This window comes from Eurypyga helias, unplaced genomic scaffold (assembly GCF_000690775.1).
Source record: "Eurypyga helias isolate BGI_N326 unplaced genomic scaffold, ASM69077v1 scaffold401, whole genome shotgun sequence".
In the NCBI taxonomy this organism is placed as follows: Eukaryota; Metazoa; Chordata; class Aves; order Eurypygiformes; family Eurypygidae; genus Eurypyga; species Eurypyga helias.
Window position 1 is genome coordinate 54,947 of NW_010231245.1, and position 18,906 is coordinate 73,852.

The window sequence follows — 18,906 nt, forward strand, 5'->3', positions numbered from 1 at the left end:
AAAAGCTGATCAATACATTTAAAGTACATTATTTTAAATGTATATATGTAAAAATACCTAGTAATCTTAAGCAGCATTCCACCTGTATTTGCACATCATTTGTGTGTGTCCTTTAAGGAGCTGTGCCGCTGCAACTATTGTATGTTTAAAATCCAACCCAGACTCCTGAGCTCAGCAGAATGATTAAAAACATCAAAGAAAAAGTAAAAAGTCCATCTACTCATTATTTTTCTCTTCCCAAGTATCAGAGAAGTCACATAACATTTAAAATACACAAAAAAGAATCGTTTACTACCAGCCATAATAATTTTGTGTTGAGTCTGCTTAAACAGAAAAAAGTAATTTCAAATTATATTAGTTCCATATTTTAGAAATTGGAAAGTTAACTGTCTTACTCTGTTGCTTTCCTGCGGTTGACAAAGTATGGTTCAAATAGAAGCATTCAGATAGTACCACATGTGGTATTTGGATTATTATCTCCTGCCCTTTCTAGACTCTGTTTGATATCGAGGTGTCTTAAAGCTGGGTGAGCACACATGGAGCTCTCTATGTTGTTTAATAAAAAGACTGTTCAATACACTTGTTTGTAGGGGATCTTCTTTGAAGAATCTCTAGATAACAAAAAACTATTTCATAAAAAAGATAACCCTTATGACTGAAAAGATCTATTAAATGAAAAATGCTTCATTCTATCACTTTTATGTTTGCTTCTTCTTGCTAAACTACCAAAAAAGCAATCATTTGGGAAATACAGTTAGCAATGTAAGAAGAAAACTGCAGTAAGTGGCAGCTTAGAAAAAATGACTGACATATTCAGTACCATGAATAAGAGAGAGAAGTCACGATGGCATGATGAACTGGTCATAATCTGTAGCTTCATTGTTACTTAGGTAAACAAACTAGTTTTTCCAGATAGTGAAACTGTTCAATTACTGGGTTTAGAGGGAATAAAGAATTAATTTACTTATATCTACAGTACCGAAAAAGTCATTACATGGTCCAGCAATTTCTGTTCTAGGTTCCACATTTTTATATTTGTGTACTCACCTGCCAGAATGCACTTGCTTGCTAGCAATCTGTTACATTATCTTATGTTAAAGTTATCCCTTTAGCATCACTATGGCACCTGGCACTTCACTCTTAAGGATGTTTGTAACAGGGGAGGTGTGGAAGAATGATGTTCAGGGTCAAATCCAAAGACCACTCCTTCAATGAACTTTGTAATTGGTCCCTGTTGTAATTCTTGATGTTTCACACTTCCAGTCACTGAACATAATTTTTGGCAGTGAAGAGTGCTCAGTGATCAGAAAGGGATACAGACCACACCTGAAGGGGAATGATGTGGTCCAAGTTAGAAGTAATGCCATTGTCAGAATGTTTGTCTTTCATGTGTCTGTGCTACCCAAACAGCAGAAAATAATCTGCAGAAAGACTGGGACCTACCGTGGATAATGAATGGAAAAGGTGAGCAAAGTTTCTCTTGAATCTCAGAGCTTTTTAGTTACCTTATGAATAGAAAAGTTCTCGTTTGGTAAGAGAACTATTAACATGTTCCCTCTGTTCTTTATGTTACTCTCTCTTTTCTTATTGCATTCTTTAACAAAATATTTCTACTGCATGCTACTACCTACATGTTTCTTCAGATTCCTCATTTACCTTGAGTGTGTATACTCATGTTCAAATCAGTAGAAATATCACTGTTGATTAGGAATGTTACTATTTATTTGTATGTCTGCTGAATTAGACCACATTCTTATAACGATTTTTTCAGAAGTATAGGAGACAGGAAAAAATTTTCATTATATAAAATTTAAGAAAATGAGTTTAAGAAAAGCATGACTGATTCATTCTAATTCTGAAATTTTTAGGACTGAATATGCTCACAAGACCCTCAAAGTGCATGTACATATATGCCAGCTGTTTTACACTAACCCTTAAAGGCATACTTAATTAACTTGACTGTAATTTGTGAGGATAGCTAGGGTATGCTCAGAATTCAAATCAGGGTTTTGGGGTGGACATAAAAATATTTGCTGTCACAGCAAATGACTTTAATAAAAAGGGATTAATTTTAAAATGAAAACATTTTTGCATTCTCTGATTAATGACAGAGCCATACAGTCAGATCAGTAAATTTTCGTGATAAAATTTCCTGATTAATTTGTAGTTTTCACCTATCTCTTCTCAGTTAATGAGATGCACATATGGTTGACAAAACTGTCCATTTTCCTTATGTCAATATGTGTGCAACAGTGATTTTAAGAAATGGATTTGTATTGTTTGAAAAGTGAATGAATCATATTTTTCTTGGTTTGTTGCTTTTTTTAAAAAAAAACCCAAACCTGCTATATTCTATGCATCACAGAACCCCACAATTCTCTACTTGTCAGTTCACTTTTCATCAAAAAATACGTTATAACTTTAGTCCTTCTTAAATTAAATAAAATTCTTTGGCAGGAGGCAGAACTGGGTCAGGCATCCAGAACACAGCATACGCTTTATACACCTTTGGGTAATTTTTGGATATATATATTGAACACTTTTTTAACCTGTTGTACAGACAGGATGAGGACATTAGTCATGTCTGGCAAAGTTAACCCCATGTAATGTTTTTTTCTTTTGGTAGTTCCTATTCTTGATAAAATAGACAACAGAAAAATATTTTTGTTAACTGATACAGTTTACACTGCAACTAACTTGTTTTACACTGAGTGAACATGTGAGCTAAAGATTCTGAATAGAGAAAAATTATATGAATGTTTTAATGCCAACACAACACTTATATGGATTATTTGCAGTTTTTACAATGCAAGCAGCAAATCATAAGAGCAGTTCTTAAATAAAAGCATTTGAACAAATCCTTCATACATTATATATTACTTCATCATTTGTAAGGATAGTATCAAATATGGTATAACTGAAAAATACTAGCTGAATCATTCAACTAGTTCTCCTGTCAATGAAAGCTAATATTCTACAGTAGAAGGTAATATTCTACTATTCTACTATTAGTAGTAATATTAGTAATATTCTACTATTCTACTATTAGTAGAAGCTAATATTCTACTAAGGAAGATTTAATTTTAGTTTAGCTTTAAAAGATCAGGTGGAACTAAACTGACAGGCAAAAAATATATTAGGATATACAGATTATTGTAGTAACTTGAAAACTTCAGATTTAAGGTTTTGTATTCATTTAAGCTTACCTCTTCAGAGCCAGAGCCAAAAATCAGCAGGTCAAAAGGTATTGCAGCAACCATGTCAATTAGGAACCAGCCTTTGAAGTAGTGAATTGCTATTTTTGCTGGATCACTTACCACTTCTTCATTCTGGTTTACATATGTTGTTCTGAAGTTTATTAGAATGTCAATGATAAACATAATATCCACAATTAAGTCTACAACGTTCAGTGGGCTGCAAGAATATCCACATTCTCTCCTCTTCCGTTCCTCACTATCATTCAGAAGGAAGGCAGCAGAGTAAGGGGTGAATATGGCGGTGTATATTACCAGCAACAAAATAAGCCAGTCCCAGACAGCTTTGAAAGGACTATAGTGCAATATAGTAAACTTGTTGATGCGAGGTGTCTGGAGTTTATATTCTGGTAGAACATCAGCCCCTAAGGACAGAACCTAGAATAAGAGATATATCATGTCAATAATCAGGCAGTGTATCTATTCCTAGTTTCAGTAAAATTAGCAAATACAGGACAAATTTAAAAAGTAATTTATTGTAGTTTTGAGGATTAGGATTTGATTACTTGGTGTTTTGGCAAACTAAACTGTGAAATTCATGATCTCTGCCAGATCTAATAAATTAATTGACAATTTTATACAGTAGGTTGATTTTTGTTCCCTGTAGCAATCATTAAGTGGCATATCTGGTCCATAAAATCTACATAATTAACCATGTCATCAAATTCATTTATCCACCACATGGTAACCTTGCCAGCCTATTCCTGGCCAGTGAATGGCTTTTCTTGCAGTCATCTAGACTTTTTTTCCCCAAAGCATATTATCATGGGCTTAAATTCACTACAAAACAGCCTACACTCATTAGAAAATGTTTAGGCAACCAGAAGTAAAAAAGTTAAGAGAAAGATCTATGGGTGTCCTTGACAGCTATCTCCACTCTCAGTTTTGTGGTGTGGAAAACTTTCATGCATGGACAAATTTCACTGAGGGTGTAGTTCTAGTATAGCTAAAGGTGTGACAAAGAAGGATACCATGGAAGCATTGCCTTTTGCTGCACTTCAACTTTTGCCAATGTCTAAACCTTATTAATATTCCTTTGCAAGTGTAAAGGTGTTATCTAAGTTGGATTTTGATTTTATTTGGAAGGGGTTATATTTGTATGTACTACTGGATTTGCTGGCTGTAGAAGCTGAAATGTTTGCTTTGTTACAAAGAACAAGCATAGTGTGGGCACCAGATAAAACAAATTTCCTTTGGCTGTTCCTTCAGTCTGATTGAACTCTGACATGAAGGAACAAAACCTTTAAGGATAAGAAGGTAAATTACATTTTCGTCTCTATTCAATGCTTGGCAAAGTTATACAGACTGTCAGCAATGATTTTAATTATTGCCTTCTGTGCTGCGAGTGCTCTCCAAATCCTATGGGACTCAGATCACCACTTCATTTTACACAGACCAATGAACAAACATCAGATGGTGACAACGTTCAGTTTCTACCCATGTGGGCAAGTGACATATTCAAGGAATCTTATACCCATTTTCCACCAGTTACCTTTACTTATTCTTTATCCCCCTGCCAATTAAAATCAATGCTGTTTAGAAAATCAGACCTTTCAAAAGTAATTAAAATAAATAATTTTACAGAAATTAAATGGTGACTGGAAGGAGAAATACCTTGTCAACATTGTCCACTTTTATTTGCTTTTTGCTTAGCAGTAAGTAGTTTGGGATTTGAGATTTAAGCTTGTTCAACATTGAGGACTTTCATGCTCCTCAAACATAATCTTCTAAGATTGCAAGGGTCAGCACACTCGTTTCTGTTTAGCTTTCCAACAGCAAGTGTTGTATAAACCTTAGATCCTATCCTTAGTAATCTAAGTGGCACTTATTATTCAGTGAAGTAAGTTCTACTCTGAAAATGTTGTGAGAAAACCAGGGTTAATAACCACTCTTCTCCTTTGAACTATGAAGAAAGAAAAGATTAAGCCATCCAAAAGATTATATGGTACCTTCAAGCAGCCATTAAGCACCATGCTGGGGTGATGGTAGAGGCTGTTCATCTATTTTTTATATGGTAATTAGGATTGCACTTATCTAATGGTGCTAGCTATTTTTTAATGCATTAAACACATTAGTTAACAGCAAGATGAAGCATAGGCATTTCTTAGTTTCTTAAGCAGTATTAATACTTTCAGACCCCCACCTTGTGATTTGACAAGAATGTTTTCCTAGTATTTGAGAGCAGTGTGAGTATATGTAGCAAGGGAGCTACTATTTGCAAAATTTATATCAGTGTATTCCAACAATGAAGGAAATGGATTAGACAAGAATAATAAAGTTTACTTCACGTTTCTTGCAGTTGCTTGAAAATTCCAGTCACTGTGCTTCACTTCAGAGCAACACACAATGTAAATTGGACTTATTCCCCTGAAATCTGGTTCCTATTCTCATTTCAGTTACATTTATTCCTAGGTTGGTTTGGACTGAGTTAGGTGAGTACAAAAACCAAAACCCCAATAGGGCAAAATGAGGAAAGAGTACTATAAAAGTGATCATAGCAGAAATGGATCCAATGTTTTCATGCTGGTTTCTTAGACACACATAAGAAGAGAGGCTGACTGATAGTTTTGAGTTTCACATTTATAATGTGATACAGAAATCTACATTTCTGCATTATTTACTCCCATGCAATGGGAAGTGAAAATAATCACATTACGTAACTATTTTTGCTTGCTGGATCAAGAGAAAGAAGATGGGAGTGTTTCTCAAATAAAAAAGTAACCACAGTTGCACATACATAAAAAAGAGAAAACACATTATTTGGTTTCATGTTGGCAGTTTCAATAGAGACTGATTGGATATGAGGTGAGTTTATCCTTTTGCTGTTGCGTGACATCCTTTCAAGGCTTCAGTACCAGTGTTGGCCAATCTTGGTCAACTTGGAAGACTTCAATGTACTCTAGCAATCCACTCAAAAGACCTTTACTATTTCCACATGCTTACAGTAGATGTTGACAAATTCACTCTTAGTGAAAAGACATTTTATTAACTTACCTCTTTTGGACAGTGAAACTCTCCTTATAGTTTAGATTGTAAAACAGGTGCTTAGGAAATGAAATGTTTTTAAGAGGAAGGAGCAGCATTGGGACAAGGCTGAAATATTGCAGTGTTAAAAAGTCTCTGAACCTTGGGACATGACATGATGAGAAAGCTGGGCTTCCTCACATATTGCTGAAGAGAAGACTATAAACCTGAGTAGCAAAAGTCATACAAGCTGCAGTGGCTTTTCTCTTAAAAAAATGTAGGGGTATTCAACTTTGATGAAATACCATCTCAAACAGGTTTTGCTGGTGAAAGCAGAAATGTGTTTATAACTTGTGTGTTTTTCAAACAGTATTAGGTGATAAGATTTATTCTATTTATAAAGAGAAGCTTTCAGTGTGCTGGTTTTAGTCAGGACAGTTAATTTTCTTCACAGTAGCTGGTATGAGGCTATGTTTTGGATTTGCCCTGACAATATTGACAAAGTTAAGTAAACTGTATTATATTTTGCCTTTGAGTAAAGAGCCCTGATCAAAAATTCAAGTGTTCCTCTGTGTTCCTGTTTATCCCATTCACCTTTAAACTAGTGCTGCTGCAAGGCTTCATTCAAACATATTTTTTGGCTCAGAATCTTGCTTCAGGTATTTCACACAGGGCTGGTGAACATCTTTTGCTCTTTTTAGGTTCATGTGTTCACTTTCAAAGCTCCTAAGTTCAAGGTGGCACCTATTATACAGGAGCTGCAATCAGATACCCAGAAAAATATGGAGTGAGATCAAAGTAATTGTCATAAATTCACAGTTTTTTAGATAGATATATTTTTCTGAAGTGTTTGATAGCTTTTAGTTTCTCAAAGGTAATAGTATTTTACTGAAATTGAAAGAAAAGTTATTTAAGAAGAATGAAAATTTGTTAACAGCTGCTGTTCTGTTAAGCAGAAGGAGAGAGGAAGTGTATGTACCAGGTATATTATTGGGTGACAATTAATTAAAAAAAAAAAGATTAAGTAAGCCTTTATCACTTTAAACTGGGTTACACTGTTTGTGGTGGTATCTTTTTTTTCTTTTTTGACAGTTATAATATCCTTCCCGTCAAGAAAACCTGCCTGGTACTGGGTAATATTTCTCCCCTGTGCTGTCTTCAGAAGACCTTTTTCGCGAAGTGTTTCTTGGTGAAGTGTCAAGGAGCAAAACTGGACTGATGTGTTTTGCAGTACACTGGCCACATGCTTCACTGGATAACTGGTTTGTGTAGGGGGAACTTATTAGCTCTGCAGAACCACAGGCAGCAATAGCATGTGACACTTCTTGGAGAAATGGGATTTCCTTTATAAAATAGACTATATAGGCAAAATGTTAGGCAACGTTGGATGATCTGGGAATTATACTCTGGTCTCTGTCATTGCATTTCTCAGTCATTTTAGGCAAGCTGACATTTAACCTCTCTAACTTCTGCCAGGTAGGGGGAATAATATTTACTTACTAAACTGAAAATATCTTGCAAAGGATAATGAGTGGAAAGCATTCATAGAAGCTGTTATGCAACAACAATGTTGTCATTATTCTTACTCCTCTAAATTTAGTTGATTCTTTTTATTTTTAAGATTAATTCACACAAATACTTGACCTCTTCTCCTTTTAATTTTGAATCTATAACCTAATGGAGACACTTTCCAGTTTGTTTTTATTTCCTGCATGAAAATACTTTATTTTTGTTATCTGTTCCACAAACTGTGCAGTTTCAAGAGACTCTGAGAGACCCATATTGCTATATAACACATGGATATTCATAAGTTTCATTCTGAGGCATTTTCAATCTAATTTTATTAAAGAATGCAAATGTATACAGTAAAAAGAAAAAAAACAAAGAAAAGAAGCATAATTTTGTATTAAGAAATCATAACAGAAATAATAAATGATAAGCCATCTGTTATAAATACCACCATGAAGTTTTAAAGAAATACTTCTGTCAAACCACTGTATGGATTTGCAGTATGGACTCCTAGCTATTCTAGCACTGCAGGAGAGCAAGCATGGGGTAAGGTTATTATATGCTGGACCATCTCTCTTCAAGCAACTGTAGAACGATGTAAAGCACATAGACATGGAGAACAACCAGAAAGCATTCCTGACACTGAACTTTTTCTGAGAGCATATTGTGATTGCATGGACCAGATGCTATAAGCAACTTACTCAGAAAGCATTTGACCTTTTGCACTTTTGCTGAGAATTCACAATATTTTTGTGCTGTATATTTCTTAACAGACAGCAAATACATGATTAATGTACACTCACACAAACGATACGTGGCATATTTGAAATCTAAAAGGTAAAGGTAAAATCTTTCATGATGGACAGAACTAAGGCAGGTCTGGAAAATTTGAACAATGTTGAGCAATGTTTACAGGTGCCAAAATAGGTGTACAGAATGGAAGGAGACCCAACAGTTGTAAAGTAGATGGATACTGAGTGTATCTATGCAAAAGGTAGATGTGGAAGTGTGATGGATTCAGTTTAATAAGTTAGCTTTTCAGAAAGGTACTTTCCTGTGGCTCATGACAATGTGTGTCTCGTATGAACGGTATATTTAAACGATGTAGTTGTATTCAGTATAAATACTGTTTTGTCACTGCTGCTTTTGCCACAGATGAGTTAACCTTGTACTAACAAGGTTAGCTTTTGCATAGCACCTTTCATGTTAAGAAAATGTCATAAACATGTAATAGAACTCAAACTATAAATATAGTCCTAAATTATTTGGGGACTTTAAACATTTATCTAACCCATAAAATATCTTGTGTAAAGCTATGCTACCAGTCAACTCATTAAAATACAATGTTAAAATGATTTATTTCTAGGAAATACGATATGATATGAAGAAAAAAAATTGCCAATATCTTGCTGGGCTCAGTCCAGTCCTAGGTGCACTGTCCTGACAGATAAATGGATGATCACTCCTGCATTTCAGGAAAGCTGTAGCAAAGCTAGCAGCATGTCAGCACTTTGTATGTTGAGAGACTTGAATATCTTCATTATACATAGACATTGAAGAAAAAAAATTTCTTGTTGTATAAAATGTATTCAGCAGCCAAGATATAAAATTTACATAAAAATGTAAACAAGGTGATAATGGAACCAGGATAATTCTATTATACATATTATTGTAACTGGTCAAAAATAAGGGAAGAAATTTTGAAGAACTTTTAATTTATTGGACCTTCTAATCCACATTTCAACGGTGAATCAGAAAGCCGTACTCATTATCTGAGTGTAACAGTGTAAGGTGATTACATTAATGAAATGTAAAGCATGTTCTGATGTTCTGTTTTCTCAGAGCATAGGCAAGAGGTGACATAGGAACATTTATACCCTCCTCATTTTTATAGGAGGTTTCAATAGTTTATTAGGCTAGGTTAATCTCAATGATTTCTAAGCTCTAAGTAATTTCACAAAAAATGAAAACCTATGTGGGTAAAGAAATTTTTCCAGCAGCATTTTTAACTCTGTTCAAGTTTATTGTTGATGACTAGGAAATCAAGGATGGTAGCATCTCCTAAATTCCAGTAAAGTTACTATTTGTGTTTGCTCTCTGATGCAGCTCATGGTGCAGAATAAGCACTGCCAATATTATCTAAACCCTGTTAAATCTTAAATACCATCTCTTCCTTTTAACAGATAGTTTGAACTTATTTTCAGATCTTTATTAACGAGGCCAAGAACAGTACTGAAAAGGAAAAACTGGGAAAACAAACAAAAAAGAGAAACATGAAGCAGAAATACAGACGCTAAAGCCATATTCCTGTAATACCTTACCCTTTTTATCACGACCATAGATCTTAAATCCAAATGATAGCACAGTTCAAAAAATGAAGCAGTATTACTTCAGCTTTAAAAAAAGATATAATTTTGCATTGGAGATTTTATTAGATTTATGGAACTCTCTTCTCTGATGGAACCTTGCCTCTCTCTCTTGTCTCCTGTTCTACTGAAGTTACCAAACTATAGCAAGCACGGACATCTCTTCCCTCTTCTCCTCTGTTCATACTATTACCATGAAACCCCTACAGTCTGGACCTCCTAAAGATCTCCCTAAATCTAAAAAACCCAAAAAATAAATACTACACAAGTAATACTGAGCAAATGGAAATTAAATAAATATTTGCTGCCTGATGGTTTACGTAATTCCTCATATTTCAGTCATCTTGATGATTGTCTTCCTTGATCTTGACATGAACAACTAATACCACACTAGTACTGTAAAAAAGCTGAAGTGTGTTTGATTTAGTGCATCCTCCAAACACAGCATTGTATACTGCTTTCACACATCAGCATAAAAATACATTTTTAATTGTAAAAGAGATTTTTATGTATTTTTCAAAGGATAGCTATTAAAGAACATCTTCTTAACCAAGAAATATTAAAGATGAGGAATGTTAATACTTGCCTTGTTTTACTTTTTCGTCTGTATTAAATGCTTTAAAATACATAGTATGACAATTTGTATCTAATGCTGATACTTAATTCTCTATCAAACAGTTTGAAGTATACCTGTGAGGTCTTATAACAGTGTTTTAATGGCCTCCATATTTTTTAAATTAAGCCTTTGTTAAAGAAAATCTGTTGCTATCTGAAAATATGACTTGTCCTTGCCTGTCCTATATGTTTCCCATTTGGGACTTCAGATATAAGAGGATATAATCCTTGCTTATTTAAACAATGGGCTCAATATTTCTTTGTTTGCAGGGGCAGAAATAGCACAATAGATTATTTTCTTTTTTTTGGACTATGCCCACATATGCACCAAGTGTAATTTTAGGTGGGCATTGAAACAGCACTTTTGTTATTAACGGCTGAAGCTCATCCCATGGCTGAAGCCCATACCCATACAGTATATGTATCCATCAGTGACATGACTGAACTGCATACAGTGATTGGGTTGATGGCATGAAATTATAACAGCTCTACTGAACATTTACTGGGCTCTCACTAGTGTTTGTGTTATATAAATGTAATGATATCCATGAACACTGAAATCTCCAGAAGTGTAATAGTACATCAGAGAACTCAACCACAACCACAATAGAAAGTAAAGAGGCAGGTCTTACTATCAAGTAATCTGACCTTTCGTGTGAAGTGAATTACAAAAGTATTCTTGGTCTTAAAAGGTTTACAGATTCCTCAAGAAATGTTGTCCAATTACCATCCATTTGATAGGGTAGCATCCTTCCTTGGTGATGATGAAAACTTTCAAATCCAAATTGAATTTGAAACCAATGGTTCTTCCTGGGGGTGCTGACCACCTTACAGGACTGAGGTTATGAAGGAACAAACAAAACAGCCATCTCTAACAAAATGTTTGTTAATGAGTTTGAGGGAGAATCTCAGTCTTATAAATGCTAACCCATTGCCATTCTTAGCAGTGTGATCTTAATACACAATTTCTAGTCATTTGTCTTAACATTTTCATGAGACTATCAAAAAATTAGGTAAATCTATTCAGCTAAATACACAGTAACCCAAAATTTTCAAATTATCAATGGAAATTATGAAACTAAAGCAATAGAACCGCTGCCTTCTCCTGTCGGTTCAGTAAAATTGTGCAAGTTTCATGGAAATAATATTTCTGTGGATGTTACTGTTGAACAAAATTGCTTCACCAAAACTGAATACATGAAATAATTTTGAAAACTCACTATCTCTAACCAATCATTTATTTTCTCATGAAAACATATAATAAGAGATGAAATATTTTTATAGTTAATTTTCCATTATTATTTTCCATGAAAAAATTAAGAAACAGCCTATAGATCTCAAACCTCAGTAGCCTCTTGCTGCCAGTCAGTATGTAATTCCTTTCATATTAATGGGCAATGCCTCATCAGTGTAACACTTAGAAGCATACAGATTTATTGAGTGTGCTGTACTGACCTTTAAATCTTAAATTAGTGGTATGCAGGTTATAAAAGAAGATATCGACAATGACTATTTTTAGAAAATGTTAATGGCAAAATATGTATTAAAAGTTGTGTAACCCTCTTTAAAAATTCACTACAAGGTGTTATTCCAGAAAACAGAAAAAGCTATCCTTCAAATGCTAAAGAGTTTGTGAGTTATTCATTGGCAATATGAATAACTTCTGGCAACACTAAGCTGTTAACAAGCATTTATATGTCTGACAGGTAAACATCAAGGGTCACATTTGTAATAACGGCTTAAATGATTGCTGTGGATTTTAGTCACCTGTAAGATATTTTCTATCATTTGTTCATGGCATGACAACAAAACAAAATAGATTTTGTGCTCACAATATTTTTAAAAATGTATATTTCAGTATTAACCATTTGGAGCAGTTTGCTAGCTGCCAAATATTTTGATGCAGCTAAAGAAGAGGGTAAGAGCTGTAAGAATATCTGAAGTGTATGGACTGAAAATGAAGCAGCTAAACGCACAGTTAAGTTCTATGATCACAGTACTTTGGTTCTGTGATTATGGTTACTGATGTAACTGTCAGGAGTAAAGGAGAAAGGGAGAAAAGATCCTTTTGCATACGTTCATGTTTAAGTTTCAGCTTCAGTTTAATGGAAAATGTTTTTTTCCATAATCATCCAAATAAGCAAACTTTAGTTCCTAGAAGATTTGCATTTTGTAATTAGAGCCCCTAGTGTTAACTAGGTGTTAATTGCAATTGAAAATGTTCTGGTAGCTAGAGAACTCCCCTTTCACTCTCCAGGGTTTATGCCTAATAAGCATATGCAAACCTGGTTCACTTAAAAGAGGCATTTAATCTTAGCATTCTGCCCAGGCCCCTTACTTCATACCGCTTGTAGGAAAGTTTAGTGCATTACTCAGTCTTCTACCAAAATTTAAGCAGTAACACTCCAACCAAAAAGCCAGGTGGCAAGGGATATGGAAGAGATTACATACACATGTACACACAAAGTGATGACATAAATCACAATAGCAAAATCAATAGCAAAACTAACCTATAAAATCACAATCCAGACTTCTAGAGCTATCCATTCAATTCACACTGGTTAGGCAAATATGACCATGGAGAACTGAGCAGACAAACCTGCCTTTCCTCAGTTAGTAGCTGGATCTTACACCAGACATTTTTCTGTTTTTCCACTGTAAAATCATAGTTCAGTTTTGTGGAATCGTGGCAAGATATGGTAGGACCTTCATGATGCTTCCTCACTAGCTACTCTGGTACTCTTAACAAAAGTGTTGTGATAGCACAGCATTGGTGAGCCAAAAATAACTCCTTGGGAAGCTCTATCTTGCCTATGTTATGATAAATGAAGCTCATGCTCAGGAGACAACAGGACTTTTTATTTATGGATTTAACCATGAAGATATGGGAATCCTTTTGGTACTATGGCTGAACCATGTATGATTGCAGGCATCAAAAGCTCAGTGCAGTGGAAAAATGCCTAGTATAGAAGCCTGACTGTAAGCTTTAACGTTCTTAATGTTCTTTATTTTTTAGATATATTGAGTAATTCATCACACTGTGTAAACTGCAGAATGGGTCATTTGCTATTGCAGTTTCCTTAGCTTACTTAATATTGTAGGTGTAAAGAAGAAAGAAAATAGATAGCATAATGTATCTGGAAATTACTATCCTAGAGCAAACTTATTTTTCAAGCTTTGAAAATCTGGAAGGAGACTGCAGTCCACACACCCTCCTAACAAAATTCATCAAAATAAATTACTTGGCCTCTGACAAGTACTGCAGGATGACCATGAGCCGCAGGCACTGATTTCTTGCTTACTTCCAAACCCAGCAACTAACAGTGTTAGAGGCTAAACTGCAGCTAAAGGTGTTGCTGTCCTTCAGTTACAGTCTTCCAATGTTAACCCACCTACAAACCCATTGAAGCTAAACTTCTCTAAACAGAACAGATTGCTACAGATGTGAGACCATACCATACACTACTTTTGTTTCAAAAGAGGGTAGGTTTCTTCATAATTAATAGAATTAATTTAGAAAGTGGAACATTTGCAAAGAAGATGGATACTCAGATTAGAAAAAAATACAAAGCTGTGAAATGAAGAACTTTTCATCCTATTTAATAAATGTTTCTCATTTATTAAATTAATTAAAACTGAACTGGTTGTCTGGAACTGAACATAACTTCTCATGCCAGCTTCCAAAATATTAAATGAAAAGTATTTACTGCAATTTTCATATTTAAAAAGGTGCTGCCTTAATGTAAAATTGTCAAATCTTTGCGTTCTTTTAACTCATGCTTGAAAATAGACCTAAAGTATCTTAAAGACAATTCTACCATGTGCTACAATGAAAAATTTATTCAACTGTCAAAGAAAAATAGACTTATCTAAAATAAATCTAACACAAGGCCACCCGGATATCAGGAAGAAGAAACTCTTTGAGTTGTCTATGTATGGTGAAAATCAACTAAATATTCATGCAATTTAGGTACTTCATTTCAGATAGATTTGAATTTTACAGTATATTTCTACACTCTATATGACCCAAACTAGCCACTTCTATTGGCTGGGTCACAATTTTAGCCACTTTTATTGGCTGGTTCAAATATTTTCTAGACGTTTTTGTTGTCCTATGCCCATTAATTTTATGCTCAGTATCACCTATACCACACATAAAGCTCAATAAATGCTTTGCAAATACAGGTTACCACACTGATTAGCACACTATTTCATAAACATAATATTTGGGATTCAATGGCTCTTTGATATTTTATTCATACAGCTGGTTCCTGATTTTTCTCTTACTGTGATTTTATTGATATTTCAATCTAATTTAAGGAGTGTTCCTCCTTTTTTTTTTTTTAAAAAGCATTCTCTCTGAACTATTCTGGGTACACATTTCTCTATTGATCCTGTTACCAGTTACAAGCTGAAAGCATTATCCAAGTTCTAACACATGACACATAATAAATAAGAAGTATGACCTCATTTGGCTTACTAATTTTGAGAACATTCAGAATTCATCAAAAAATATATTGTGCTGACTGGGCTTAATGGTCTTTGCTTTTTCTTAGTTTCTAAGCCTATAAAAAAAAAAATCTCAAACCCTATCAAATCCTAACCAGAAAATATCTTCCAGAGTTGCCAATACATCAAAACCAGCCAATCCCCATGCTTTTCTCCTATCCACTGCCCAAGTCAAAAGAATAATAGCCTTGCTGTTGTTTCCTCTTTATATGCTTAAGGCCACCTCGTTTCTAATCAGTAGTAGAAGCTAACTGCTTTGTAATTGTCACCAGTTAAATAATCATCTTATTAGCTGCAAATTGCAGGAACTTTCTGCTCTCACATTTAGTTTACTCATCAATTTCTTTCATTAGCAATATGTGGGAACTTAACTACTTCCTTGAAAAAGTTAATCTTTCAACTCACACACCAGTTTTTAATTTTATGTATTAGCTAGTAACATGCTAAAAGAGAAACTCATTACTGCTAGAAGTGAATATTAAATTGTTAGCTAAACTTGCCTGTATTTTCTGTCTGATGATAAGGACTCTTAACAGGGGTGAATATGTAATTTCAGGTAAATACTAAATATTGTCTGCACAGTTATGGCATTTTGTGGCTAGATCCAACATTGGTACTACGGAATGTACATGTGAGTTGTCTGGCACTAGGACAGAGTTCAGAATCCAAAGCGTTTGAGGGAGATAGACAGGAAGGGAGTGAGTCCTGAGCCTGAGGCCCTGGTGCTCAGGGTTATTTTCTGTGCATAAGTAACAAGCAGAATACTCTGGGACAACCCAGGATTGCCTCTTTCTAAGTGAGTACCCTAAATGTGAGCTACACCAGCAAAGTTCCTTGTAAAACACCAGATCTTTCTGGCCCATGCAATCCACGGCTTTCTATCCTCTTCCCTCCCTCTTTCCACACTGCTATCTATCGCTGGGTGATTTTCTCCAGGAAAATATATGCATATGCTGACCTCAACATAGAAAATTTTTTCTGAGTTAACGCGGTAACCACCTTACTCTGAACTGACTTGGAAGTTAGCTGTTTTGCGTAGGAGGTTGGTCTAGCTGGCCTCTAGAGGTCTCTTCCACACTATGTTTTTGTATGGTTCTAAGGTTACGTAAAAAGAGAGACTGACTCCTTTCGTGGCTGTTTTAAGGCAGCTCTAACTGCAAGCGTGAAAGATATTATTTCAGGCTGTGCTTGCCAAGTGGATCAGGGGACTCTGACATTTCTCTGGACCTCACTGGGGCTTGACAGGGGCTGAGCAGGGCCTTGACTTCTTGCAGTTCCTGGTGGGACAGTCCTGGTGGGTGTCAAACTGTTGGTTTTAACAGAGCAACCTACCAAGTTGAGAAACTTCCAAGGTCAATCCATTATGAAATGGGAATTTGAGGGTTTAGAGCTCTAGTGTGGAGAAATGAAGTTTGCCTAAATGCTGCCTACACCTTGATTTTGATCAGTTTTACTTGCTTTGTAGGGCATTAGTTCTTACATCCTCAACATATCCATCAAATTAATTATTTTCAGAAGAAACAATGCAGTCTGAAAGCCTGTGTCTACTTATTTTCCCCCACTTATTAGCATCAAAAGAAGAATGTTGCTTTGGAAAATGATCTAATATTAAAAAAGTATCACATTCTCCATTCCATCACAGAACAGATAACTGAGAATTCGATTCAAGAAAGTAACAACAAAGACATCAAACAAAACACTGATTACTCATCACTCATAGAACACTGGATACTTTTTACCAACTCAGCAAAATCAGGCAATCCCTTTCTCAGAAAAGTAGGTCCTGGGGGAAGGACATGGACCAATTAAGGATGCATCCAGGTTACATGCTTCAAAGCAGCTGGGCTTTCTGACTGCTCTATTTCTACCATATGTTGTGAAATCTTCTCAAAACACTGCAGCAGTTCAGATGCCTTACCCTATTCAGCTGTTACAAAGAGAAGAGGATCTACGTGAAGGAAGGAATATTTTATCTTTCACAGTTGCTGTGAATCTGTAACTATATTGGCCATTTTCATTCTTGATGCAATAGCAAGTAATTCCAATGAAAAAGATGTTTTCTTCTGAAACTGATCAAAACAGTGGGCTTTATTATCCACTTCCATGTACTTTGTATAGCTATCTGCTCTGGTGCAAAAAACCTACCCTCCAGTTTTGCTGATACGTTTGTACAGGTATAAATGATAACCCAGAAATTTTCATTGTTTTTGCCATCACTGTGATGTTCTCTATTGTTCTTTTCACACATAGGTGTGTAACACCATCTAACTCTAAATGAAGTTACACACTTTCCAAATTACAGTTTCCAAATTATAGAAATATACTATTTCTATAATTACATCTATATTAATTGCAAAGCTTAATTATAAAATTACAATAAAAGATTAAATGTTATTGCATGAGGGTGCTAAATATGTTTGTAAACAAAGGGAATAATACCTATATATGCTATGTCAGTTGATCACTGAGAACAGGAACAGAATATAACGGGAAAAAAAAGATTCTCACTTCAGCAGAAGCCAATAGTTTAAACTTTCCATACAGGATCTAGGGAATTTTGGCTCTGTTTACCCCCAAAATTTATTATTATATGTATGTCTTGCTATATAATTGGAAAACATATCAAAAGTGGTTCCCTTTAATTCAGATTTTTCTGCTTTATGTCAGCTTGTGTTCCAAAATGAACAGCCTTGAAATTTGTTTGTGTGTGAGTTATTGCATGTTGTTGTAAATAGCACAGTGTGTCAGCTGAATCAGACTGCTGAAAATGTATAGCTCAATAAGTTGGTTTATTTTTAGGTCTTATATTGCCCCTCTCTGTCCTAGATGCTGCTAGTCTTCTTTTAGCCTGAAAACCTGAAGGTCAGTTTGAAGTCATGATCATATAATAGTTCTTTTTATATCAACAGCTGAGACTGGCCTTGGGGGATATTGTTAGTTATTTCTTAATCTTTTGGGGCTGACAGCACAGAGCCTGGCCAGATTACTAACACATACAGTAAAACTGCAAGATCTGTTGCTTCATACATGACCCCCCTTCACTGAGAACTCCATTTTCAGAAGACCTGTGGGTGTTCAGCATGTCTGCAAATCAGATTATAATCTAATCAACCATGTAGTCCATGAAGGGATATATTTATCATTTGACCATCCATATAACCAGTTGCTTATATATATTTCCTACAGGTGGGTAGATGATGAAACTGTTTTGAAAATATTACTTACAGGAAGTTTAATTATCATAGATTTTTACATTCCTGTAAATCAGTTATTGAGACAAATCATAACAACAGATACATATTGGGTCTTTCAACCACATGCTATATCTCAACTTCTGCACATTAATGATCAGAGACTACAAAACAGAGTTTTTGAAACAGCACTATAGAGATCAGTAATTTATAAATCTATTAACTGCGCCTGCCATTGTTTGTTGCTGGTGTTAATCTATGTGTATTTGGGAATTCTTCCTTGTCTTTGAAAATAAGCATAGGTACTGACCATTCTAATCTTCATGATGCTCTGATCTGATGCTCTGATCATGATGCTCTGTTCACAACAGAGTTCACAGCTTTGGGGCCATATATCAGTGGGAAGTGGATATGTAAAAAGATTTAAAATAAATCACTATATAAACAAAAGATAAAATCACCTACTGTTACACCCCTACATGCTACAATTTTAAGGCC

General features: G+C 34.9%; 1 protein-coding gene across 1 annotated transcript in view; it reads right to left on the reverse strand.

The window, feature by feature from the left end:
- Positions 1–18,906, reverse strand: part of KCNH7 (potassium voltage-gated channel, subfamily H (eag-related), member 7) — a 93,427-nt gene that overhangs the window by 45,248 nt on the left and 29,273 nt on the right. The window contains exon 8 of the mRNA XM_010160968.1: positions 3,207–3,632. Within this exon, the coding sequence (XP_010159270.1) occupies positions 3,207–3,632 (426 nt within the window). The remainder of the gene's footprint in view (positions 1–3,206; positions 3,633–18,906) is intronic.